The 27,291-nt window shown below is 41.7% G+C and overlaps 3 protein-coding genes across 6 annotated transcripts in view; all 3 read left to right on the forward strand.

Annotated features, from left to right (window-relative positions):
• The window catches only part of LOC147300656 (uncharacterized), a 423,782-nt gene that overhangs the window by 332,879 nt on the left and 63,612 nt on the right, over nt 1–27,291 (forward strand). The window lies entirely within an intron of this gene.
• LOC147300667 (protein NLRC3-like) lies at nt 479–27,042 on the forward strand. 4 transcript variants are annotated; one of them, XM_086284993.1, is made up of 7 exons: nt 9,050–9,621; nt 10,575–10,743; nt 16,542–16,601; nt 16,970–17,103; nt 23,019–23,257; nt 23,550–24,272; nt 25,247–27,042. In XM_086284993.1, the coding sequence occupies exons 5-7, from the start codon at nt 23,026–23,028 to the stop codon at nt 27,040–27,042; spliced, it is 2,751 nt and encodes a 916-aa protein (XP_086141119.1). In that variant the 5' UTR covers nt 9,050–9,621; nt 10,575–10,743; nt 16,542–16,601; nt 16,970–17,103; nt 23,019–23,025. The 4 variants fall into 4 exon arrangements, with proteins under 4 accessions (XP_086141117.1, XP_086141119.1, XP_086141121.1 ...); XM_086284991.1 differs by lacking the exons at nt 9,050–9,621; nt 10,575–10,743 and adding an exon at nt 479–615; XM_086284995.1 differs by lacking the exon at nt 9,050–9,621 and having other exon boundaries at nt 10,503–10,743.
• The window catches only part of LOC147300668 (NACHT, LRR and PYD domains-containing protein 12-like), a 355,313-nt gene continuing 328,613 nt past the window's right edge, over nt 592–27,291 (forward strand). The window contains exon 1 of the mRNA XM_086284980.1: nt 592–615. The gene's annotated coding sequence lies outside the window, so the exon portion shown is untranslated. The remainder of the gene's footprint in view (nt 616–27,291) is intronic.

Genomic DNA, 27,291 nt, shown 5'->3' on the forward strand with positions numbered 1-27,291 from the left:
GAATGGACAGAAGTTTTATATCTGTGTTTATTTTTGAGGGGATCACTGTATATCAGAACTGTTATAGTTTAATATTATTTCTGTACAACTGCTTCAGCAAAAAAGCTTAAAGTTTGAAACCAGGAGTTTCCATAGTGAGTTAAAAATATTTGCACAGCAGCTCCGAGAACTTTTATCAATATTTCTTTGAATCCTCTAAATTTCATTCATAGGTGTTGGACTGTTCATGATTTATTTAAACTCATAACTGGGTGCAGCAGCTGAGCTTTGACCTGTGAGCTTCAGCCTCTTTGCTGAGTGTTTAATGCTCATCTATTGAAGCCTGCAGACACACCCACATATCATCTGATTCGTTCTCAGGGTTGTTTTCTGTGTGTTGGAGTTGGAACAGAAACCTGCTCCAAGATAATGATTGATCAAATTAATATCACATAAGGTGCAGCAGCTGACCTTTGACCTGTGAGCTTCAGCCTCTTTGCTGGTGTGAAGTGTTTAATGTGACGCAGCCTGCAGACACAGACGACTGCTGACGGAGAAGAAGAAGAGGATTTTCTCTGTTTCTACACAGACCTGGTCCAGGCAGCAGAGCTGAAGACGTTCATTGGAAGAAGCTGAGTAAGTTCAACATCCTCTTTGAATCCTGGATCAGGAAGTGAATATTTGGTGTTTAAATAAGGTTTCTGTCTTTGACTCAGTCTGCTGTCACTTTGTTTCAGAGAGAAAAGGAGATTTTAGATTAACTGGTGTTCCTGCTGCTCCAGCATTAAAGCACAGTATAGGTGACCGCGCTGATGCCTGTTTATAATTTCACCAAAGCTAATAAACTGTTGGCTAAATTTTCTTGTTTTCAGATGTAAACAGAGGTGAGAGGAGCAGATAATAAGGATTAAATATTATGCTGAATAACTAAATTCTGCTAGTCTGTGACGTAACTCCCAGCAGCATCGCCTCATTTCTTTGACCTTGACCTAGCTAAGCTAACATGAGTTAGCTTAGCTAGCAGAGCAGCTATCTCTGCTGTCTGTCATGTGACCGAGTCAAGTGTGTGTAGTAGACTTGTTAGCATAGCTAGCAGGCTGAAAGAAGCTAGCAAACTGTGTGAACACTTTGTAAGAGGTGAGCAGTGAAGGATAAGGAGCTCCTCCAAATGCTGATAATGCACTTAACCTGAATTTACTGCTTGTTACATTATATGTGATGTTCAGTCAAAAACAATTACTTAAATTAACATTATTATTAGTAGTAGTATTAGTATTAGTATTTGTTTATTATTCATGACATGGCTCCCTACTGTAGTGGTTTGAACAACTGATCTGTGGTTATTGTGTCCCTGCAAATTCAACAATGCGCCTCAATGCAAAGCATCAAACAAATATTTTTATTATCAAGTCCTACTGGTTGAATCACCGTAGCTCTGACAGTGAAGCACACTCATTTTTATTGGTAGTCACCTTGTAAGCAATGTTCCCTCTAAGCTGCGCACTGTTGGCACGGTCTCTGCACAGAGAAAATCTGTATTGAGCACACAAAAAGAATTCTAACCTGAATTGAAATTAAAGTAAATATGTGCCGGTGTTTTAGCAAAGCGGCTGATGTGGAGTGAAGCCACGTTAATGACAACGTGTACAACCATTGGAGATGTGAGCAGGACAGACGGAACAACTGACGGACAAAGTGTGGACTTTATACCAGTTTTTAAATTGTGTTGATCGACCACGTAAAACCAGAGTTATGATAAAATATCTGCAATGTTTGGTTTTCTTCCTGAATACTGTCGTTGTTTATATTTACTGCAGGAAGAAACGGTAAAAACGGCGTTTTATAAGGAAAACGCTCGAAAGCCTGTGAGCAAAAACAGCACCAACCCCCAGCCTTTCCTATTGGTCGAAAAATGTACCATGTCGACCAATCAAAACATGGCATTTAGTTGTTAAGAAACGGAGTGACGGCGTGTTTGAGATGTGAGAGATTTGAGGCGTTTAGAGCAAATCTTGTGTAGTTAGTGTGTAGTTAGTGTGTAGTTAGTGTGTAGTGTAGTCAATAGTGTTGTTGTGTGTGTCAGAACAATGAGGCGACTGCTGAGTGTTACAGGTGTTACAGCAGTGAAACATCTGCTGCTGTCAGGCCTGCAGGTATCAGGCTGTTGTTCTCCTTCATCTCATAGAGGACAGAAATTATTTTTTGGAGCGGCACAAATAATTTGTGTGGCATCAGATTTGATGCAGAACAGCTGATTGTTCTGTAAATAGTTTGAAATGTTTATTTTAAAAAAACACCTTGGCTGCATTTTTAGGTAAACAGCTGCAAAAAACTTTGTTTGCATAACTCAGTTACTTTTTTGAAGAAGTAACTATATAATTAACTGCCCAACTGTCAGGGGTTTTGACATTTATTTTCACAAGTAAGAGAAAATAAGACACTTGCAGACCAAATCAGAGAGTTTTAAGACATGCGCATGGGTGTGTGCCTCTCAGCAAAATCACACACACAGAATGCATGTCTTGTTCCTTTATTTATAGGGTAAGAAACTGATTACATAGTACTTCCTCTTTTCAGTTACAGGAGGAGAGTTCAGGCATTATCTCAACCTGTCTGACCTTTCAGACTGGGGTAAAGAATACAGAAGTTTATCATGCTTATCTGACATCACAGATACTAAAAAAGAATACATTGCGTTTGTGTTAACAAATAGACTCAGTTAGGTGAAAATATATGAACACTAGAAAATAAAACACACTTGATTATATTGTATTTGAATATAAAGCACATTTGATTATACTTGATCATATTGCATAATAAAAATCCTCTATCACCAACATTGGTCATTATTTACTGTATGTTGCAGACAGAGTTACAGACTCTCTCCCAGACCACAGACTCATAATACAAGTCAGAGCTTTATAAAAAAAAAAAGAAAGTTGTGTTTTCAAAATTGGAGTTCAAGTTTTTTTTTTCCTTCCAATAGTGTTAACATACTACACACGTCATGAACAAGATTTTTTTAAATTTTCATTGTAAGTGGGCTAAAGCAGTTAATTAAAAGTAGTCCATCAACTGAAAGGTTTAAAATGTTCACACGTGTTGGACTGACTGAAGCTTCCAGTCACAGTGACTCAGTGTGTGTCAGTGAATGCATCGTGTGTGCTTCAGGCTCCACCTAGTGGACTGATAGCAGAGCAGCTGATGAATTTGAAGACTGTGGCCTTTTTGCACACAGCCTGTAAATGTCAACAACAAAAGGAGTGTGTAAAACATGTATATTGTAGTGATGCAGTGTACTGTGTATATTTATACTGGCAGTATGGAACATGATTATTTGGAAATGCCTAAAATGGAAATGATCATATACTGTGAGGTGAGGTGTGGACAGTGGTTGTGTTTTTGTAACATTGAGGCAAGGACAGTGATTAGTGTTTAGGGGACACATCATTGGTTTTTGTTAAAAAGAAACAGTTTCTCCACTGTGGCAGGTCGTAGGCGATTTTTTTTTTTCTAAACTGTCTCTAACTCTCACTAACCGCAACTCTCCATCAAACGCCCACATTTTGTCTGAGGGGTTTATATCGCTGTCATAGCTCGCGGCAAAGTTCGAACCGCTTCCTGAACCAGTCACGTGGTACAGCCGGGCAGCGAGGCTTCGGACGTCATCATTTTCAGCTCCTCCCATAAATGAAGCAAGCCTCGATACGCGCTTCGCAGAAACGCCCCCTCCATTACTCGACACACGCTTCGAAGCCTCGATACAGAACGTCACATCACTAGTTAAAGCTGAGTAAACACTGACCCCAGACCAGCACCGTGATAAAGTGAGCTGCTGCTGCTGAACTTGAACAGGTAACAAAGTGATGAGCAGTCAGGCTGCAGGTTTCTACCTGTTCATGTTTCTACAGTAGAATCACTTTGAAGTGTCTTTGTGCTGTTTCATCTTTGATTTGTGTTCATAAACACTCAGAGAAACATCACGTGACCTCATCAGGATCTGTGTTGGTGTGTGGGGCTGTACCTCAGCTTTATGTTGTTACATGCTCATTTGTTCATTTTAACATCAAAGTAATGTTATGAGGAGTAATGAAGTAACGTACTCCATTACTTTTAATCAAAGTGTTCTGTGTAATATGTGTAATAATGACTGTTTTGAGTAATGACCAACACTGATCACAACAAAGAGGAAATGCCTCCAACATGCACAAACATTTGAGCCACAACATGCAGTTAATGTGCACAAATGTCTTTGATATGCTGCTCAGTGATGGTGGTGACTGTCAGAGCAGAGCTACTGAGAATCAATAAGTAATATCAATGATGGGATCAGAATCACTAAATTCTTCTCATCCCTGTCAGTATCATACATGTGCTGTATAATGTGATAAATGTAGAGGTGCTGGCTGTTCTCTCACTCTGCTGTTTAGCTGTAAAGGACGCCTCCCTGCCTTTGTCTCATTCATGACCTTTAATAGTCTCTTCTAACATGCAGAGATCTGTATGATCTGTTTCATAGAGTCTAACCAGCCTGTACAGGTAACAACAACAGTCACTGCATCACTGACACACAAACGTCATCTCTGTCAATAACAACATTCATACATGGAATAAAAACACATCAGTGGATCATTGCTGGAGCTGATGTTTGTGCTCCTGGTGCAAAGGCTCTCAGTTTCCTCCTTGAAATAACATCAGTGGTGGGTCAGCGACATGCTTTCTTTCCCTCTCAGGTTTAAATATCTGGGACTCTCCACCGTTTGGTTTTAGAGCTGAAGAAGCTTCTCAGATGAAACGTCTTCCAGAAACTTAAAGACGTCTCTTTTCTCTCCAAGCTCCTTAGATCACATGACCTGGATGACTGAACCTACAGACACATTGACCTGGTTTCTAGGTAGAGCTGGGCGATAGAACGATAACGATATGTATCGCGATATAACTTTTACTCGATAGAGAAATTAAGCTATCGCGATAGACCTCGCCGCTCTTGTCCTCTTAAAAAAAAAAAAAAAAAAAGGTCAGCCAATCCAAATTAAGTAGCGCAGAGCCGAACCAATCACAGCCGCAGTGTCACGTCGCGTGACTTGTTACCGTATAGCACAAGTGCCAAGCCACACGTGTATTTGTTTGGGAAGCAGCCAGCGGGTAATGGAGGAAATGAGTGTGCCGACTAGAAAAATCAACCGAGCGTGACCGAAGAGAAAACAGATGATGGTTCCAACGCCGGAGAGATTGTCGAACGGAAGAGCCATAGAAGCTCCGTAGTGTGAAGGTATTTCGGCTATTTCAAGTCTGACAAAAAACAGAGTAGCGTGCACTGTAAATTGTGCCGAAAGCAAGTCTGGAAATACAATAAACTGGTGCATGCGTCACACTGTGCGCCACGTTATTGTTTCGGTGAAATGAATTTCTACAATACTGTTAATTCTACTCTCTGCAGTGTTTAAATGCTTACATATACACACAGTTACTGTCCCTCCACACATACGACTCGGTTCTGCTTCTATGCCCCAGCTTTGTTTACTTTTTCCCACCGAGGCTTCTAGACTTCTGATTGGCCAACATTTCTGCACGGTTAGGAATCTAGCGCCACCTGCTGCTTTGGCATGTTCATAGCAGCGTTTTCCTTCATTTCTGCCTTTATGTGTGGACGGGATTATTTTTTAAAACGAAAACGGAAAATCTCCGTTTTCAAAAATACCCGTGTACGTGTGGACGTAGCCTCAGTCTCTGACTGGAAGCGCTAATTCGTCATTCGGCTTTTGTCAGACTAAAGTAACTGTTAAAACTGTTTGAAAAGCTCAGCTATACAACAAGGAGAGATTGAGAATTTCCTTTTAGTTCTCAGTTTATTTGATACTGACAAAAGTTAGTCAGTTTTGTCTGTTCTTCTGTAAACAAACTAAGATTTATTTTTAGAATTAATATTTTGTTTCTAAGTGGAATTGACAATTTAGTCTGTTTCGTTTGTTCTATTTTGAAACTTAAACGCTTTAGCGGCTGCCTTTTGTGTAGTTTGCAATATTTGCCTTTATTTATCTGAAAAAGTCTCATGTTCCTTAAGTACATCTACCCTGTTGAACTTATTATGGGAAATAAATATTTAAATAAAAACAAGCTGCTGATTATTTCACATTTTACTTGTGAGCAACGGCACATTTAAATCTTACAAATATAGTTATTTGGCTTATATCGTGATAGATATCGTTATCGCCTGAAATGAAAAAAACATATCGTGATATGAAAAAATCTCATATCGCCCAGCTCTACTTTAAAGGTGATCGTTTAGGACTTCAGCAATAATACAGACAGCAATGTAGTTAGCAGTAAAACAGATTTATTGGGAATTAACTTAAAAAACAAACAAACATCTGTCTCCTATTTTCTGTCACACAGGAAAGAAGCATCAATATCTGATGAGAAGACTTATTTATTTCTTTTTGGGGGTTTTTTCAACAGGAGAAGAATATCTAACAAGTTGATTTGTTCACATCTTAATTTTTAAGTGACATGTGCATTTTGAGTTTATACACTCTGTATATAAGGCGACAGTTTCCTTTTGCAGTATTTTTGTGTGGAGTGTTTTTCTATTTCTTAACAAAAAGGGAACAAAGGTGTTTAAGTTCACCTAGGATGATTTGTCTTAACTTTCACATGGTCTTACTGAGGTGATGTGAATTGAAACATGCATTTTTTTTTTTTGGCGGTGAGGGAGGGATGTGCTGGAAAAGTTTGAAAAGGGACCTTGAAAGTGCTTAAGAAGTGCTTGAATTTGACCCTGAAAAAGGCATATGAACCCTGATCATTATCATTAGCCTGTGTAAGTCCTGAGTGTCCTCCAGTTCAGGGACGTGCAGAGGGGGGGGGCTAGAGGGGCTTGAGCACCCGCCCCTTTCCTGATGAGTGCCCAAAGTGCCCTTTTGTTGAGGCAACTTTTAAATTTTTTTTATTTATTTTTTTATGTGTGTGTGTGCGGAGTCCTGTCTGTGCCCCTCAACAATAATATTTAACTATTAATCACAGTTTTGCTAAATAAAAGGATCTGGCTTGCATCAGTCACATGATCACATCTAACCAATGATCGCCCTTGACGGCAGAACGCGCTGGTTACGAGCCGGGAACGAGCTCACAAAGAGCACGCGCATTTTTAGCGGTCCGGAGCTGTAGGAGAAACACAAGTTAACTCAGAGACACAGACTGATGCCACAAAACCAGTAAGTAGGTGTACAGCGCACACTGTAGTGTGTAGCACCCAGGAGTATCAGCTTATTACGTACACGTTGGTAAGCTGTCTTGTTGCTACTGACGAACTGAAACAAACGAGCGTGCTGTGTGTGCAACAGCGCGACAAACATTACCTTAGAAAGATATGCAGGGAGACATGAAGGAGACGACACAGACGAACCAGCGACGAACACGAGACAACACACACTATAAATACACAGAGGGGAAACTACACACAGGAGGGAGGCACGGCCGATTCTGATTGACGAGACGAGACAGGGGAAACGCAAACTGAACACTCTGGCATAAGACACAGACCTTCACAATAAAACAGGAAATGCAGAAGGAAGCCACATAACAAACCCTAAAACTAGAACTCAGGAAACACTAAAAAACTAAGGAACCATGAGAAGGAACCAAAACTCAAAAAACACTGGGCCACCCACCCAGGACCATAACACTTCAGATCTGAGCAAGCACGCTGCCATGGGAACGTGACATTGACAGAGAAACCCCCGGATCCTCCCCCTGACATGACCGCTGTGGGCAGACCTCCACCCGCCCCACTCGGGAGTGGAAACACAAAACATTATTTTATGTCATGTGCTGGAATATACAGGAAATAGGTTTAAATGTTAAACACATTTCATCAAGTCAAAAACAGCTATAATATAATTTAATCTTTTCTTGATGCATAAAATAAAAAGATTAAAAACAATAAAACAATTAAAAGAAAGGCTTTTTAATTTGATTCATTTCTATATGATGGATTATGCAGAAAAAGTCTCGGGCTGAAACGTCTACTTTCTACTTTATTACGTATTCAAGTCGTGTTTTTTTAAAGAGTAAAGTAACCAAATACTTTTGAAAATAAGTAATCAGTAAAGACATGGGATTACTTAGTAACTGAGTGCTTATTTCCAGTAACTTGAGCAGCACAGCTTGTAATGAAGTAAATGTTGTGTATGATGTGAATGAAAGAGAGCCTGGTGAGGTGAGTCAGTCTTTACACAGCTCTGTTAACAACATGTTGTTGCTGCTGCACAAAGATCAGGAATGCTGCAAACTGAATCTCTGCTGCAGGCAGTGACTCGTTTTTCTAGTTTAAACTTCCCTGGAAGATTGTTCAACTTGAAAACAGCCAACATCATTATCAACACCTCTCACTGTAAACTCAAACCATAAAACCCTTAAGGATCCACGGCCTTATGGTTCTTTAAACTGATGATCTTAAACATGTGAGCTCATCAGAACTGAAAATGAAGACAACCAGTTGGCTCAATTCTACCGAGTGCAGCTACATTTCAAGCTTAAATACATTTCTCCTGTAACTGTGTTTTCTTGGCCTCCATCAATGAAATACTGCACAGTTTATATTTAATAAATATGCAAACATTTTAAAAAGAAAACATGTTTAAGATAGTGTAAGTACTGTTGAATATGTTGATGGCAGGTTTGATGAAATTACAAACGTGGTCAGTCTGATGTATGATCTGATGCAAACTGCAGTTCTGTTAAATACTGTGTTGACATGTTGATGCGTCACAAAGATCAGGTCTGCTCCAAATGAAACTCTGCTGCAGTTACCAGTGTTTCCAGTTTAAACTTCCATGGAGACTGTGTGCTTGGCTGAAAACAGCAGCATCATTGAAACACGTCTGATTGTCATGAATATGATGTGAGAGCGAGCAGAGAGCTGATTCTGACTTCAGTAAAGAGCTCAGCTGTGACTGACTGTGTGGATTATATATGTTATACCTGGAAGTGTCTCTGCATGTCTGTGACTCTGGATTAATGTGATCCGTGAACAACTTTGTGACGTCTGCATGTTAGTGATGGTCTCACAGTAAAGTCTAGAGTATTACATGAAACACAACCTTATTGACGCCACTGATTTGTGTGTTGTTTCCCAGAACACGCGACTCTTAGCAAGACATTCTTGGAGATACACGTTTACCTCGTAAAGTCTGGTTAGCGTTGCTGAAAGGTTTTAATTCAACCCAAACGATGATGCTGAAATAAAAGTCCGAGACAAAACTGTTTGGTTCCAGTGTGTCCAAACTCTGATCTTGTGTTTCCTATATTAGAGCTGGAAAGCTGCTGAACACGTTTCCATGTTAGTTCCTGCAGCAGCCACTGAAACAGCATTTCTACAGTCCAGCACTGATTCAGCTCATAACAAGGTTCAGGTTGGTTCCTGCTGTAGACTCTAATAAAAAATGACTATCTATTACAAACCAGACAATTTTTCTTGGATTGACGTTTTGTAAATGTCCACAGCAGTAGGTGGAGGAGGAGGTGGGGCCCTCAGGCAGCAGACTCTCTTTGTAGAACCAGGAAACCAATCAGAAGGAACTCGGGTTAAAGAGAGCGAGGAGGATTCAAATGCAATGATATCCTGCTCAGCTACAGCTGACGGTCAGTGAGAAACAGCAGCTCATTAAAAGTTTTTAAATTACTGACAGACGGAGCAGCTGCTATGTAAAAGTGCAGGTTAGATATTTGGAGCCATCACTGAAATCCTCGATCAGCTCTGCTTTTGACCCCACATCTAAAAATGTCAAAGGACAGTTGGTTTGTAGACGTCAGGCTCTGAGGTTTACCAAGAGAGTCTAACAGGAAGCCCAACAGTGCACGTCAGAACTTCTCTGACACTGTTATACCAGAAATGTCCTTACCTGGTTGGCAAACCCACCAACCTGACACACCTGAAGTCTTTGGCACAAGTCGTGTTGACTATGTTCACTCAGGTGCTTGGTCTTCAGACCATGTTGTGATTGATGAACCTGACTTGACTCCTACCAAGACTGACTCAGATCTCACTGCACCACAGCCAGTAAGGTGGAGGCGCTCTGACAGAGAAAGACATCCACCTGAGAAGTTTCCTTATGAGGAAGTAGGAGAGCCGCTGACCTTGGCTATTAGCTCCTTTTCTCAAACCTCAGCTGTTGCATTCTCCACAACTGTTACTCCACCACGTCCACGTTGGTCAACGATGCATGAAGGGACTCGCCCGGTGGCGCCAGTGTCCGGCAGCCTGGCCTCTGTCAGTGCGCCCCAGGGCAGCTGTGGCTACAATGTAGCTGCCATCACCAGTGTGTGAATGTGTGTGTGAATGGGTGGATGACTGAATGTAGAGTAAAGCGCTATACAAATGCAGGCCATTTACCATTTAAGTCGTGTGGAAATGCGGAGAGTCTGTGAGCTGCATTCACAAACAGGTTGGATCACTCTGAATGACAACGATTAGAGGAGGGTCTTCCATCAGTACCAAGCTCTGCTGATTTTCATTAATAAAACTTAAACCTGCTCAGTGAAAAACAGAGTGAAATCAGACAAGACTGAGTCCACTTTTAACTTTGTTTCGTCAGATTTAACAGGAACTCATCTGAAGATCAGCCTCCTCCCTGTACGGGGAAAATTCCTATCAAGTCTCCACCTGTCCTGCTTCAGGTGAAGCCCCGCCTCCTTCCAGGAATCACCTGTGTGTCTGTGTTTAGTGTGCAGCTGTGGAGCTTGTTGTTGGTGTGTGAAGAAGCTGTAAGTTTGCTCTGTTTCCTCCTTTAACAGTTTGTCTTTAGGAACTTTATGAGCAGATCAGGAAGTGAGACGTTTGTATTTACATAAAATAAAACCAATGAGATGATTTGATGATTGGCTGAATCCACTCTGGTTATCAGTCAGTAACTCTGCACTCAAACATTTGTCTTTGATAAACAGTTTAAAACGATCTGAATGAAACTTTGGATCCAACATCACTGGTGGAACAATGATCGTCCCTTTAACTGGAAACAGATGAAACCAGTTTGTTCTTCAGAAGCCGACATTCAGGTTTTACTGAGTGACGTCAAAACAACATGAAGCTGCTCCAGCTCAGTTCAGGGTCACTGCAAACAGAGATAATCAGAAGTAAATACAGACTCTCTCACACACCATCAATATTTAAGGATGTTTTCACTGCGGTTTAAATCCTACATATACTTGATGTTGATGCAGGAGTAAAGCCTCTCAGAATCAAACACATTTAAGCCTCTGTGACTCAGGACTGTGTGAAGTGCACAATCGAACACTTTTTAATCTGTTTCAAGTTAAACACAATGAAGTGTTCAAAGGAAAAACATGTTACTATGTGAATCCTGCTTGATGGACCAGAGCAGAGCCTCCCTCTGTGCTCTGTTCATCACTCTGTCAGTCTGAGTTATTCATGAAGCACAAGCAGCTGATGATAAGCTGGTTAATGTTGGCACACACACACACTGTGACACTGTCAGACATGAGGAAGTGTGCAGGTAAACTCTGCTCAGAAATGACAATGAGGAGGTACACAGACTGATGGAGCTCATAGAGTGAGACGTTTATTTTACATGAAGTAAACCTGATGTATGATCTGATCTGTAGATCAAACTGATGTGTTTAATAACCTGTTGTTTAGGGCTGGGCGATATGGCCTCAAATCCATATCACGATATATTCTTCTGTATAACATATTTTCCACACTTAAAATCCTTTAATTTCCTCAAAAATCGAGAGTGTGCCTTATGTATGAATTCTGGTTGTGCTTACTGACCTCGAACCGATTTTGGCTGCAGAAATCTGTTAAAAATGTTTTAGTACAACTTTGGTAAGCAGCACTGCTTGATGGATCGTCAGAGCATTACGGCTGCTGTAGGGAGGAGCTTCACGGAGTAATCTGGGTCCAAAACTCCGACAGCTTCAGGTACCAAAGTCAAACGAACACAAAGAGTTAAAAATGGTCTAAATTCTTTCATCTTTAATTAAATCATCAGCGTTGCTGCTTTACCAGGTGTAACAATTAAGTTTAACATCCAGGTAGGGCTGCTCAATTAATCGAATTTTAATCTCGATTACGATCTGGGCTTTCAACGATCATTAAAAATGACTGAGCCGATTATTAGCCCCTCCCTCGTGCTTTACTCTCGCGCTGCTCCGTGTGGCAAATCGAGCGCACCTCTCTGCATTTCAAACACGTGTCACAACAATTAAGAGCAGCGGCCTCCAACCTTTTTTGCTCCACGGACCAGTTTATGCCCGACAATATTTTCACGGGCCGGCCTTTAAGGTGTCGCGGATAAATACAACAAAATAAAACTAGTGCCGGTACCGAAAAAAAGAATTTATTCATAACACACGTGAAAAGACCCAGGAAAACCAAGTAAACAATAAAAACGATAACAAAATAACATGGAAAACCGATAAAAACCCTGAAAACTATACATTTCACACCTGAGCCTCAACTCTCGCGGCCCGGTACCAAACGACTCACCGACCGGGACCGGTCCGAGGCCCGGGGGTTGGGGGCCGCTGATTAAGAGGACCCGAGGGAAGCTTGGAAAGCTAAACAGAAGTTATTTGGAGAGGAGAGTGACTGCTGTTGGTTGAAAAGAGGTAAAAAAACTTCAGTGGTTTGGAAACATGGGTTCAGTCAGACGTGGATCAAGTAGACTGTGTGTAAACTTTGCTACGGTGTCATAGCTGCACCACAGAGCAACACTGCAAAGTTCACTAAACATAGATGTTTACATTTTTCATTTATTTTTTTATATTGCAAACATTTGCACTGTTATCAGTATTTGCACACTATTTAATATTATTTTTTGACAACCTTTAAAGTCATTATTCAACACATTGTTATTGTTAAATAAATATTGTCAAATAATCGAGATCTCAATTTCAATGAAAATAACCGTGATTATCATTTTTGCCATAATCGAGCAGCCCTACATCCAGGCATCCATGAAAACAGAATTTATTCAATTTAACGGAGTTAGAAGTTAACAGGAAGTTAGCTTGCTAGTTTCCACCTAAACATTTCATAGCATATTCTGACTGAGAGATTTTTGAAACTAATTCAAACGTACAGCTCTGCTATCACTTCCAACATAAATGAAGACTAAACAGCAGTGGCGTTTGCAGGGTTACTGAAGTTGGACTACCTGGTATATAATGTTGTGCTACATGATTGCTAGCGACACAGCTATGTTAGCATAACATTAGCACAGTGAAGCTGGAGGATGAATGCTAACTTTTTGGCTTTCGCCATATTTCAATAGTGCTTCATCTCTTTGTTATGACTGTCGCCCGCCATAATTGCAGATGATAATTGTTGTAGCTGCTGCGATGCTTTCGACCAAAACAGGCGCAGCTTGATGACATCATCAACATGCGGTATAGTCACAATCTCTATCGTTGGCCAAATTTATATCGTTTCTATCGTATATCGTTTCTATGGCCCACCCCTACTGTTGTTACTGTTGATGCGTCACAGAGATCAGCTGTGCTACAAACTGGAACTCTGCTGAACTGGATTTACTCGTTTCGTGAACTTTTAAGAACGAATGCTTCCTTGGCTGAAAGCAGTGAACATAATTTAAAAAACAGCTTTACTTGCACATAAATCTGTCAGTAAAGTGTGGATAATAAATTCTGGTGGTGTTATAGGTTCTCTTGGTCAGCTTGGTGTTGGTTTGGCTCCTGCATAAAACAGTTTGCTCTCATATTTGACACTGACAGGAACAAAGAGTAAAAAACACGACAACCAAACTAAAAAAGAGAGACGAGTTAAAGCAGAAGATATTTTGTGTGTCAGAACATGTGATCCTCACCAAGAGAGAAAAGCTCTGATTATTGTTGCTGAACTGTGATGGTGAACAGTCTCCTCTGTTGATCCCAGTGTGACTGAAGTCCGTGTGATGAGTGAGGACTGAGCCTGTGTTGGTCGATCGTCTCTAAACAGGATGTGAAGCATCAGTTCAGTCGTATTAAAGCCCTGAATAAACAGTCCTTCTGGATCCACTGTCTGTGTTTGGCTCCTCATCTTCAAAGACTCAACACAAGATGTTGGTCACATCAACATAAAACACAGGATTTGCTGCAGATGTTGAAGTGTGTTCTCCATATGAGAGAAGCTGCTGATCGTGTTTGTATGTTAGCACCTGTAGGATCGATGAACAGCTCTGACTCAGTTCACTAACCAGGCTCAGGGGAATAACTGGGATATTTCCCCAACAGAGACGTCCTGCTGGGATCGTTTTCCTGCTCTACACTCTGGTGTTTCTGCTCAAAAAAACAACAAAATGAATTTCCATGAGCCTACAGATCGTGGACTTCTTTGAGAAACTTAAAGAAGACGCTTTTCTTTCCTTAGATTGAACTTAAACAAAGGATTTGAGGAGCAGAAAAGTTTTTAAAGAGAAATTAAACATATTAATAAATATTCTGTTTATTTTACGTTATTTAGGTGTTTAGGTTATTTTTCTGTTTTCTGTCACACGTCTGCTCTCGAGTCGTTATCAACAGTGTATCAATGCATTCCTGTGGGTGGAGACAGAAACACACACCCAAAAAGAGCTCAGAGCAAGAATAAAAGAGGAGGAGACGGGATCAGAGTGGGACAGTGGAGCTTGTTGTTGGTGTCTCTGTGTGAAGAAACTGTAAGTTTGCTTTGTTTCCTCCTTTAACAGTTTGTTTGTTTCTGTGATGTTTGGACCTGATGTCCTCCATCACACCGACACTCTCTCTCCCCTCTGTTCCATATGTGACAGAGGGGAGAGAGTCTCTCACTCAGAGAACCAAGGTTACAATGTAACCACACGTTCAGCTCTTGTGTTTGAATCCTCATGATTATAGATTATTGATTGGCTGGAATCAAACAGTTTGAAGAACATTTATTCATGTGGTAGTTTCAGCTGCTGCTCACAAATCTGATAACAGGAACAAGTTAGTTCCACGAGGAAGACGTTCGTCTGGGCGCGTTGGCCTCGTCGATCATGTGACCGTGTTACTGTTCGGGCTCAAACTGATACGAGTGGTTTAGCAGGTGTGACAGGACGATGCTGCACAGCCTCATTGTTCAGGTGTGAGTCAGACTCTGAGTCTTTATACAGTCCTGTTTAACAACATGTTGTTCCTGTTGATGTGTCACAGAGATCAGCTGTGCTAAACTCTGCTGCATGCAGCTACTAGTTTCTCTAGTTTGGTGATGGAAACGTCGATGAGACTGTTTCCATCACCAAACATCACGAGGAACACCTATGACTCTGATTCTGACTCTGTGCATAAAACCACAAATATCCCTTCATGTCTGTTCATCTGATTCTGTAACGTGAGAAACTTTGATGTCTGAATTTTGAATCATTAATCATTAAAGTCCAGACTCGTAATTCTTAGAGGTTGGACTCAGCAGACGCTCCATAACACAACATCATCACAGTCCTTCACTTATGATTTCATATGATTGAGTTTTGAGTGTTACAGTGATGTGTTTTCATGTTGTTGCAGGTCTCTGAGTGTCAGTGAAACCTGTCAGTTAAAACGAAGATCTTTCACTTCATTTCCCTCACTGCGTTTCTAGACCTGATTTTCTGATTTACATGCGCTCACTTCCTGTGTTGTGACAAGTTAATTATCCTGAGTGCGCACTGGGCAGGGAGACTCCGCCTCCATTAAAACCAACTAGATGTGGAAGTAGTGACGTTTTAGTTTAGTGCAGACGTGAGAGATGAGTGTCGTTACATTACTGTTCATTTTCTGTTACAGCGTTTATTGTCCACACGTGTGATCAGACAGGATTATTTCAACGATCTCATGTTTATTTTATCCTCCTGTAACTTTATGAAGAGCTAAACTGTCAGCACTAGTTAGTCCTCATAAGAACTGTTTGTGAGCTAAGAATCAACAATGACAAAGACTGTGAGTGTCATGCAGTGACTCCTCAGAATTAGGCTGATTTTTAAGTTTTGTGTCAATCAAAGCTAGAAGCTGGTGTAGCGTTGAGCTTTATTGTTGATTAATTAAAAAAATATATGTAAAAGAAAAAAGGACTAGATGTGTTTTCTGTCTTTAGAAAAAGGTAAAATTGGTTATATTTTGTTGGGCTAATTCTGACCAATCGTGACAGTCCAGAACTTTTCCCTGCTGCTGTATCCTGTAACAATCAGTGTTGGGACTAACGTGTTCGTAAATAACGCGTTAGGTGTGATGATAACGCCAACTGATTTTAGTTTTATGATTCCTGGCTCCCATCTATGAGGTTTCTCATGTTTGTAAAAGTTACCTCATCATCCTCAGAGTCATCCTCCTCAACTGGCTGCTACTTTATGAAAACCATGTGTAACACCTGCACATGTGTTTGAAAAAACAAACGCTTTGATTTTGACACCCCAAGAAAATCTTCCTAGATCTGCACGTGTTCAGAGTAAGAGCAGAATAAACAGCAGCAGAAGCTGATTGATGAACAGCTGAATGACATATCAGCTGTAGCTGCAGCATCTGCACAGAGTTTGATTGGCTAACGCTGATTTGTTTGTTTTTTTAAACAGGACAGCAGAGAGAGAGAGGAGATGAAGAGTGCAGCAGATTGATGAGACAGTGAAGAAGAGGTGAGCATCTGACAGAGCAGAGCCAGTTTAAAGGAGCCTCACAAGCTCACACATGACAGCTTCATCAACATGGAGCTCTGAGTGTTTATTAAAGGATCATTGGACGCTCTGACACAGCTGACTGCAGCCTTTAGCTGTGAGCACACAGTGTCTCCATGAGCCTACAGATCGTGGACTTCTTTGAGAAACTTAAAGAAGACGCTTTTCTTTCCTTAGATTGAACTTAAACAAAGGATTTGAGGAGCAGAAAAGTTTTTAAAGAGAAATTAAACATATTAATAAATATTCTGTTTATTTTACGTTATTTAGGTGTTTAGGTTATTTTTCTGTTTTCTGTCACACGTCTGCTCTCGTGTCTTTATCAACAGTGTATCAATGCATTCCTGTGGGTGGAGACAGAAACACACACCCAAAAAGAGCTCAGAGCAAGAATAAAAGAGGAGGAGACAGGATCAGAGTGGGACAGTGGAGCTTGTTGTTGGTGTCTCTGTGTGAAGAAACTGTAAGTTTGCTTTGTTTCCTCCTTTAACAGTTTGTTTGTTTCTGTGATGTTTGGACCTGATGTTCTCCATCACACCGACACTCTCTCTCCCCTCTGTTCCATATGTGACAGAGGGGAGAGAGTCTCTCACTCAGAGAACCAAGGTTACAATGTAACCACACGTTCAGCTCTTGTGTTTGAATCCTCATGATTATAGATTATTGATTGGCTGGAATCAAACAGTTTGAAGAACATTTATTCGTGTGGCAGTTTCAGCTGCTGCTCACAAATCTGATAACAGGAACAAGTTAGTTCCACGAGGAAGACGTTCGTCTGGGCGCGTTGGCCTCGTCGGTCATGTGACCGTGTTACTGTTCGGGCTCAAACTGATACGAGTGGTTTAGCAGGTGTGACAGGACGATGCTGCACAGCCTCATTGTTCAGGTGTGAGTCAGACTCTGAGTCTTTATACAGTCCTGTTTAACAACATGTTGTTCCTGTTGATGTGTCACAGAGATCAGCTGTGCTAAACTCTGCTGCGTGCAGCTACTAGTTTCTCTAGTTTGGTGATGGAAACGTCGATGAGACTGTTTCCATCACCAAACATCATGAGGAACACCTCTGAGTCTGATTCTGACTCTGTGCATAAAACCACAAATATCCCTTCATGTCTGTTCATCTGATTCTGTAACGTGAGAAACTTTGATGTCTGAGTTTTGAATCATTAATCATTAAAGTCCAGACTCGTAATTCTTAGAGGTTGGACTCAGCAGACTCTCCATAACACAACATCATCACAGTCCTTCACTTATGATTTCATATGATTGAGTTTTGAGTGTTACAGTGATGTGTTTTCATGTTGTTGCAGGTCCTCTGAGTGTCTTTGAAACCTGTCAGTTAAAACGAAGATCTTTCACTTCATTTCCCTCAGTACGTTTCAAGACGCTAGTGTCATGGTTGCTAGGCAACCTGACACTTTCTGATTTACATGCGCTCACTTCCTGTGTTGTGACATGTTAATTATCCTGAGCGCACACTGGGCAGGGAGACTCCGCCTCCATTAAAACAAACTAGATGTGGAAGTAGTGACGTTTTAGTTTAGTGCAGACGTGAGAGATGAGTGTCGTTACATTACTGTTCATTTTCTGTTACAGCGTTTATTGTCCACACGTGTGATCAGACAGGATTATTTCAACGATCTCATGTTTATTTTATCCTCCTGTAACTTTATGAAGAGCTAAACTGTCAGCACTAGTTAGTCCTTATAAGAACTGTTTGTGAGCTAAGAATCAACAATGACAAAGACTGTGAGTGTCATGCAGTGAGTCCTCAGAATTAGGCTGATTTTTAAATTATGCAGGACTCTGTGTCAATCAAAGCTAGAAGCTGGTGTAGCGTTGAGCTTTATTGTTAATTTATTTAAACATATATATATATATATATATATATATATATATATATATATATATATATATATATATATGATGCCCTACCCATGATCAGCCGAGAGGATGAGACAACGAACATCCAAGAATACATTGGGAAGATGGCCCCAACTGACAGCGTGCTCAGTTACCTCAGGCAGCAGAAACCCAAGAAAGAGGAGGGAGACGAGGAACCATCATGGAAGGACAGGCCCCTGCACGGTATGTACCACCGGCAGATAGAGGAGGGGGCTGATATCCAGAAATCCTACCAGTGGCTGGACAAAGCTGGACTGAAAGACAGCACAGAGGCACTAATCATGGCAGCACAAGAACAAGCTCTGAGCACAAGATCCATAGAGGCTGGGGTCTATCACACCAGGCAAGACCCCAGGTGCAGGCTGTGTAAAGATGCCCCAGAGACAATCCAGCACATAACAGCAGTGTGCAAGATGCTAGCAGGCAAGGCATACATGGAACGCCATAACCAAGTGGCCGGCATAGTGTACAGGAACATCTGTGCCGAGTATAACCTGGAAGTCCCGAGGTCAAAATGGGAGATGTCCCCAAGGGTGGTGGAGAATGACCGAGCTAAGATCCTGTCGGACTTCCAGATACAGACGGACAAAATGGTGGTGGCTAACCAACCGGACATAGTGGTGGTAGACAAACAGAAGAAGACGGCCGTAGTGATCGATGTAGCGGTTCCGAATGACAGCAATATCAGGAAGAAGAAACACGAGAAGCTGGAGAAATACCAAGGGCTCAGAGAAGAGCTCGAGAGGATGTGGAGGGTGAAGGTAACGGTGGTCCCCGTGGTAATCGGAGCACTAGGTGCGGTGACTCCCAAGCTAGGCGAGTGGCTCCAGCAGATCCCGGGAACAACATTGGAGATCTCTGTCCAGAAGAGCGCAGTCCTGGGAACAGCTAAGATACTGCGCAGGACCCTCAAGCTCCCAGGCCTCTGGTAGAGGACCCGAGCTTGAAGGATAAACCGCCCACAGGGGCGTGCTGGGTGGGTTTTTTTTTTTTCGGTTTTTTTTTCTTTTTTTCGTTTCATGGGACCGGTCCCATCCAACTACCGACCAATAACCTGCCTCAGCACCACATGGAAGCTAAGGCTAAGATGAACAGGCACATGGGTCAATACATGACACAGAAAGGGATTGGCAAGAATACCAGAGGCGCAAAACACCAGCTACTGGTAGACCGAGCAGTCAGCCGAGACTGCAGTACCAGACTGACCAACCTGTGCACTGCCTGGATTGATTACAAGAAGGCCTATGACTCAATGCCCCACACCTGGATCCTGGAATGCCTAGACCTATACAAGATCAACAGGACCCTAAGAGCCTTCATCAGGAACTCAATGGGGATGTGGCGTACAACACTAGAGGCCAACCTGAAGCCCATAGCACAAGTTACCATCAAGTGCGGGATCTACCAAGGAGATGCTCTGTCCCCACTGCTGTTCTGCATAGGCCTGAACCCCCTCAGTGAGATCATTAACAAGACTGGCTACGGATACCGACTACGGAACGGAGCAGTTGTCAGCCACCTCCTGTACATGGATGACATCAAGCTGTATGCCAAGAGTGAACGAGACATCGGTTCACTGATCCACGCTACCAGGCTATACAGCAATGACATTGGAATGTCGTTCGGACTGGAGAAGTGTAGTCGAATGGTAACAAAGAGAGGGAAGCACCACAGTCCAGGATGAGACAACGAACATCCAAGAATACATCACGAAGATGGCCCCAACTGACAGCGTGCTCAGTGAGTACCTCAGGCATCAGAAACCCAAGAAAGAGGAGGGAGGCGTTCACTTTACTGTCAAATACACTTAATAACTTTAAACAGCTGCAGTTATCAAGTGAAAACAGCAAAGATGTCAGGGCTGGGCTGAGCCCCAGTGTTTCTACATCCTAGTAATACCTCAGACAGTCACAACTCATCAAAGCTTCTCGTTATCATTAGGACACATTTAGTTCAATATCATTTCACATTTCTGTGTCATCATCCATCAAATGTTGACACATAGTGAGTTTGTCATTCTCTCAGCTGACACTGAGATGAAGCAGAAAGAAGCAGCTGATATTTGGACAGCACGCATGATGGAAAGAGAGGGAGAGTGTAACCCATGCTTATTTTATTGCCACTGATATTTTTATTTTATTATAAATGTTACTTTTTGTAGAGTGTTGAGTTTTCCCATGTTTCTGTCCTTAACTTGTTGAGCCCCAAAGTTCACGTATTCTGTGAAGAATTTCTTATTTAATTTTGTACAAATGGGATACAGAAACAAGTTGTTAGTAGAAATATGTGTTTATTTTACAAGTGAAGTGATTGCTCTGCACATTTATTTACAGGCTGAGCTTTATGTGCCACTATGAAATCTTATGTGAAATTTTATGTGAAATGCGCAAGTTTTCTGATGCCACTGGAGATGTTTGCAAAGGACGCTCTCAATCTGAAGGCCACCTGTAACAACACAAGGACTGTAGACATGCAGGAGCTGCACAAGCCAATAAGCAGTCAGCAGAACTCCCATCCTGATGCAGTGCACATTATAGCTGGGGACTTCAACCATGCTGACCACATATTTGAACAGCATATTAAATGTGCAACAAGGGGGGAAAAACACATTGGATAAAACCTACAGCAGACTAGCTGGCTGAGGTCTTCACTAGGATCTTCTACACTTCACTGTCCAAGTCCTGCATCCCTCCAGTCGGCCATAGTTGTCCCACTGCCAAAGCGCACCAACATTAGCAGCCTCAATGACTAGCGATCAGCTGCTCTAACCCCTGTTATAATGAAGTGCTTCATGCGATGTCTCATCATGTCCTGCCTGCCACCCTCACTCGCTCCAGTTTGCATACAGAGCTAACAGATCAACTGAAGATAAGCACCATGGCACACAAAAAGGCACTTCAGGGTTCAGCTGACCTGATAGGCTACCTCCCCTGGACGTTTTGGGGGGTAACAGCAACATCAACAATGTCCACATGCACTCATTCTTTTGCTTATACCTTTCTTGGACTTAAAAAAAAATCCACTTTAAGTTACTGTGTTGTGTTTAGTTGTGCGTAGTGCCGACGTGGGACAGTTTCGTTGTACTATTGAACTAGGTATGACTGTGCAATGAAGAGTTATCGCTTATCTCTAGAGTATAAATTCTTTTTCTTATAGATTTCAGTAACTTTGAAGTTTTCAGTTTCATTTTTGTGTTTTATGTTTGCTTTTTTCAACTCTGGTCATCTGACAAAATAAACACAGTGACACTTATGACACTCATTACTGATTCAGTATCATTTGAGGTGTGATAGTTTTCCCATCACAGTAAAAAATAATTTCTTATAAATAATCGAGATGTAAAGATGTACCGTAATTGTCGGGCTATAAGCCGCTACTTTTTCCACAAGCTTTGAACCCTGCGGCTTTTAGTCAGGTGCGGCTTTTCTGTGGATTGTCCCTGATTTTTGTCATATCATAAGACAAATTGTTTTGTTTGATCCGCTGTTGTACGGCACTACGTTGCCTGGCAGAAGGGCATGTGATCAGACACACAGTATCGGGGTTCAAGAGTGGTATGTTGGTCACGTGTCCATCCGCCAGGCAACATAGTGCCATACAAGTAGCGCGAAAAACAAACTTCAAAGTAGCGCTACACGTTCAGCTGGAGTCGTGGATGATGAGCGGCGATAAACTTGCGAAAAGCAAGTTATGCTCAACTCCACCGGTGGAATCTGACAGCGTGGAAAAGTGTGAAAACATCAATGATCACCAACGGATTTCGAAGGGCTGAATGCTGCATGATGGAGAGGAGGACACCGCCACGGCCCTTCAGAGGGTGTTCGACTCTGACACTGACAACGAGGATTTCTTTGGTTTTGAAAGTGACAACGAAGGAAAGAAGCTGAGAGTGGATGACGAAGCCACCCTGAGCCTGTTTGTTTCCGACACTGGAGGAGAGGACTTTGGTGGTTTTAGTGCAGGAAGAAGAGAAAGATGGTGAATGACTGACTTTTCTTCTTGTTAAAGCCGTGTTGCTGCACCTGAGCCTAAAAGGTAGTCTGAATCTATTTTTCTGGTGTGCTGCAGGTTATTGTTATGTACTACATTTGTTACTCATTTATGAAGCACAGTACATGTTTCCTACTTGTAATTACCGCTACTTGCACATATACCTAAAAAGTTATGCAAATATGTACCCATAACTTGTTTTTCAAAATATTAATAAAAGTGATGTCTCCAAACAGCCATCTCTTTCCTGACAATTCGCTTTGTGCATATTCTCTTACATATGATAAGTCAACATTGAAACACCTGCGGCTTTTAGTCAGGTGCGGCTAATGTATGTACAAAACAGGATTTTCCCCTGATTTTAGCTTGTGCGGCTAATATTCAGGTGCGCTTTGTAGTCCGGGAAATACGGTACTCTGCTAAAGAAGAAGATAGAACATGTGATGAGACTCACTTTCTGAGTCACGTTCTCATGGTTTACAGATCAAAGATGGAGAAGCCCTCACCACTGCAGCTCCTGGAAATGTTGCAAAATTTGGGAGAAGAGGAGCTGAAGGTTTTCCACTTTTACCTGCAGCATGAACCTGGAGGTGACATCACCAAAATCTATAAGTGCCAGCTGGAGAACGCAGACAGACTGAAAACAGTAGATGTGATGGAGCAGGTGTATTCAGACCGTGTGATGGAGGTAGCCCAGTCAATTTTAGGGAGAATGAATAAAGGTCAGTCAGAGGAAAAAGAAACACGAAACACTCCGTGTGATATGCAGACACCACATTGTCACAATTTATTGTATGAAATGTATTAAACTGAGACTTTCTAAATTTTTCTTTTCTTTTCAATGTATGAGTACAAATATTATTATTACATTATTTTGAAACTATAGAGGTTTTCATTATCAAAGAGACCAACTGGTGATTCAAGCTGCACTTTCTTCCAACAGGAAGTCCCTCAGCTCAGGAGGCTTCATCGCGTTTGTTAGAACCTTAACAAATATCTGCTTTTTTAATTCAGATGCTCTTCATGAGTGTCATCGTAAACTTAAGTCTAAGCTGAAGGAGAAGTTCCAGTGTGTGTTTGAGGGCATCGCTAAAGCAGGAAGGCCAACCCTCCTGAATCAGATCTACACAGAGCTCTACATCACAGAGGGAGGGACTGCAGAGGTCAATGATGAACATGAGGTCAGACAGATTGAAACAGCATCCAGGAAACCACACAGACCAGAAACAACAATCAGACAAGAAGACATCTTTAAAGCCTCACCTGGAAGAGATGAACCAATCAGAACAGTGCTGACAAAGGGAGTGGCTGGCATTGGGAAAACAGTCTTAACACAGAAATACAGCCTGGACTGGGCTGAAGACAAAGCCAACCAGCACATCCAGTTCATATTTCCATTCACTTTCAGAGAGCTGAATGTGCTGAAAGAGGAAAAGTTCAGCTTGGTGGGACTTGTTCATCACTTCTTTACTGAAACCAAAGAAGCAGGAATCTGCAGCTTTGAAGACTTCCAGGTTGTGTTCATCTTTGATGGTCTGGATGAGTGTCGACTTCCTCTGGACTTCCACAAAACTACAATCCTAACTGACCCTAGAAAGTCCACCTCAGTGGATGTGCTGCTGATAAACCTCATCAGGGGGAAACTGCTTCCCTCTGCTCGCCTCTGGATAACCACACGACCTGCAGCAGCCAATCAGATCCCCCCTAAATGTGTTGGCATGGTGACAGAGGTCAGAGGTACGAATTCATTTGTTTGTCTCTAAAAACATCAATAAGGCAGAAACAGATCTGAGCTGACCAATTAGAGCTCTGGTTGTTTCCATGTAGTAGCTCTGCTGTAGGACTAAAGTCAGAGCTCCAATAAATGAAAGGTTGTTTGGTTTAATAATGTCTAACTTTACTTCGCCGCATGTAACAGCAAACAACATTAAAACAGAGGACAGAGGTTACAGAGCTTTAGATGAGATGTGAGGATGGTTCATTGCAGATGACAAGAAATCTAGAAAAACATCTAACATGTTTGGACTCAGAAATAGTCATACATGACATGCTTTAAGGCCTTATGATACATTTAGACCTTCACTCTTCATGGTTTACATTTTAAACCAGAGCTTTAAGAAATGTATTCACATTTTATTAAGTAAAGTGATATGTCTCTAGCCTCAGCTCTGCAGTACGAGTAAAGTCTGAGCTCTAATGAATGAATATCTCTTTGGTTTAATATTTCTAACTTATTTCACTGGATCTAACAGCAGATACCTGATATTTATGCCCTGGACTTAACTTTTAATGTTTTTAATTAATTAATTACAATTACAATTTTTAATTAAGTTCATCAAATTAAAAGAGAAGCCAAAGTTTCAGAGCTTTAGGTAACGTTGGAGGACAAACTGAATTATTCAGATTTCTAAAAAAATGTATTACAACATGAACTTTATCTTTATTTTTGTCTACAGACTTGACAAGATTTAAATTTTTTATTTACTTTTGAAAAAAAGATTTAAGTAGCCAATACTCTATTCTTCAATGTATCACTCCAAGATTACAGATCCTGCGTCCATTTTATATCAGCATAACACTTCAGGGTTTTATTTTTTAATAGTATTTGTTTCCAAAAATGGTCTCTACTTTTATTGTGGAAAAATACCTGCTGGAAGTCAATGGACCATTTTTCAAAAAACCTTAACAAATATCTGCTTTTTAAAATTCAGATGCTCTTCATAAGTGTCATCGTAAACTTAAGTCTAAGCTGAAGAAGAAGTTCCAGTGTGTGTTTGAGGGCATCGCTAAAGCAGGAAACCCAACCCTCCTGAATCAGATCTACACAGAGCTCTACATCACAGAGGGAGGGACTGCAGAGGTCAATGATGAACATGAGGTCAGACAGATTGAAACAGCATCCAGGAAACCAGACAGACCAGAAACAACCATCAGACAAGAAGACATCTTTAAAGCCTCACCTGGAAGAGATGAACCAATCAGAACAGTGCTGACAAAGGGAGTGGCTGGCATTGGGAAAACAGTCTTAACACAGAAATACAGCCTGGACTGGGCTGAAGACAAAGCCAACCAGGACATCCAGTTCATATTTCCATTCACTTTCAGAGAGCTGAATGTGCTGAAAGAGGAAAAGTTCAGCTTGGTGGGACTTGTTCATCACTTCTTTACTGAAACCAAAGAAGCAGGAATCTGCAGCTTTGAAGACTTCCAGGTTGTGTTCATCTTTGATGGTCTGGATGAGTGTCGACTTCCTCTGGACTTCCACAAAACTGTGACTGATGTTACGATGCCCACCACAGTTGATGTACTTCTCACAAGCCTGATCAGGGGGACGCTTCTTCCCTCTGCTCACGTCTGGATAACCACACGACCTGCAGCAGCCAATCAGATCCCTCCTGACTGTGTTGGCATGGTGACAGAGGTCAGAGGGTTCACTGACCCACAGAAGGAGGAGTACTTCAGGAAGAGGTTCAGAGATGAGGAGCAGGCCAGCAGCATCATCTCCCACATCAAGAAAGCTCGAAGCCTCCACATCATGTGTCACATCCCAGTCTTCTGCTGGATCACTGCTACAGTTCTGGAGGATGTGCTGGAAACCAGAGAGGGAGGACAGCTGCCCAAGACCCTGACTGAGATGTACATCCACTTCCTGGTGGTTCAGGCCAAAGTGAAGAAGGTCAAGTATGATGGAGGAGCTGAGACAGATCCACACTGGAGTCCAGAGAGCAGGAAGATGATGGAGTCTCTGGGAAAACTGGCTTTTGATCAGCTGCAGAAAGGAAACCTGATCTTCTATGAATCAGACCTGACAGAGTGTGGCATCGATATCAGAGCAGCCTCAGTGTACTCAGGAGTGTTCACACAGATCTTTAAAGAGGAGAGAGGACTGTACCAGGACAAGGTGTTCTGCTTCATCCATCTGAGTGTTCAGGAGTTTCTGGCTGCTCTTCATGTCCATCTGACCTTCATCAACTCTGGACTCAATCTGATGAAAAAACAACAAGCAAAATTATGGTCTAAATTATTTAAAAATAAAAAGAGTTTAAAATCTCTCCACCAGAGTGCTGTGGACAAGGCCTTGCAGAGTCCAAATGGACACCTGGACTTGTTCCTCCGCTTCCTCCTGGGTCTTTCACTGCAGACCAATCAGACTCTCTTACGAGGTCTGCTGACACAGACAGGAAGAAGTTCACAGACCAATAAGAAAACAGTTCAGTACATCAAGGAGAAGCTCAGTGAGAATCTGTCTGCAGAGAAAAGCATCAATCTGTTCCACTGTCTGAATGAACTGAATGATCGTTCTCTAGTGGAGGAGATCCAACAGTCCCTGAGATCAGGAAGTCTCTCCACAGATAAACTGTCTCCTGCTCAGTGGTCAGCTCTGGTCTTCATCTTACTGTCATCAGAAGAAGATCTGGATGTGTTTGACCTGAAGAAATACTCTGCTTCAGAGGAGGCTCTTCTGAGGCTGCTGCCAGTGGTCAAAGCCTCCAACAAAGCTCTGTAAGTACATATGTGATCATAGCTTTAGCTTTTAAATGTTTATTTTAGTTAACACAGATCAGGTGGAACAACTCAAATAAAATATCAAAAATATTAAGTGGTCATCGGTACTCAGTTTGTTCAATACTGAATACATTGGAGCACAAATTGTCCACGTTTCTGAAATATTTCTGGGTGTAACTGTCACCAAAGTGCAATTTAGACCTGGCCTGTGGTTGTTATCTAAGTGATAATCATCAATTCTACTAAAACA

This window comes from Aulonocara sp. 'chitande type north' Nkhata Bay, unplaced genomic scaffold, assembly GCF_057382095.1.
Source record: "Aulonocara sp. 'chitande type north' Nkhata Bay isolate Kocher_YH1m ecotype deep benthic unplaced genomic scaffold, A_spYH_male_GT1.1 unmapped_scaffold_20, whole genome shotgun sequence".
NCBI lineage: Eukaryota > Metazoa > Chordata > Actinopteri > Cichliformes > Cichlidae > Aulonocara > Aulonocara sp. 'chitande type north' Nkhata Bay.

What these genes read in the sequence shown, in the direction of transcription:
- LOC147300667 (XM_086284991.1), top strand. Translation starts at nt 23,026, where the DNA reads ATGGAGAAGCCCTCACCACTGCAGCTCCTGGAAATGTTGCAAAATTTG. An exon ending in TTTAGGGAGAATGAATAAAG is followed by an intron (nt 23,258 to 23,549) that starts GTCAGTCAGAGG and finishes TTTTTAATTCAG; the next exon opens with ATGCTCTTCATGAGTGTCAT. An exon ending in CATGGTGACAGAGGTCAGAG is followed by an intron (nt 24,273 to 25,246) that starts GTACGAATTCAT and finishes TTTAAAATTCAG; the next exon opens with ATGCTCTTCATAAGTGTCAT.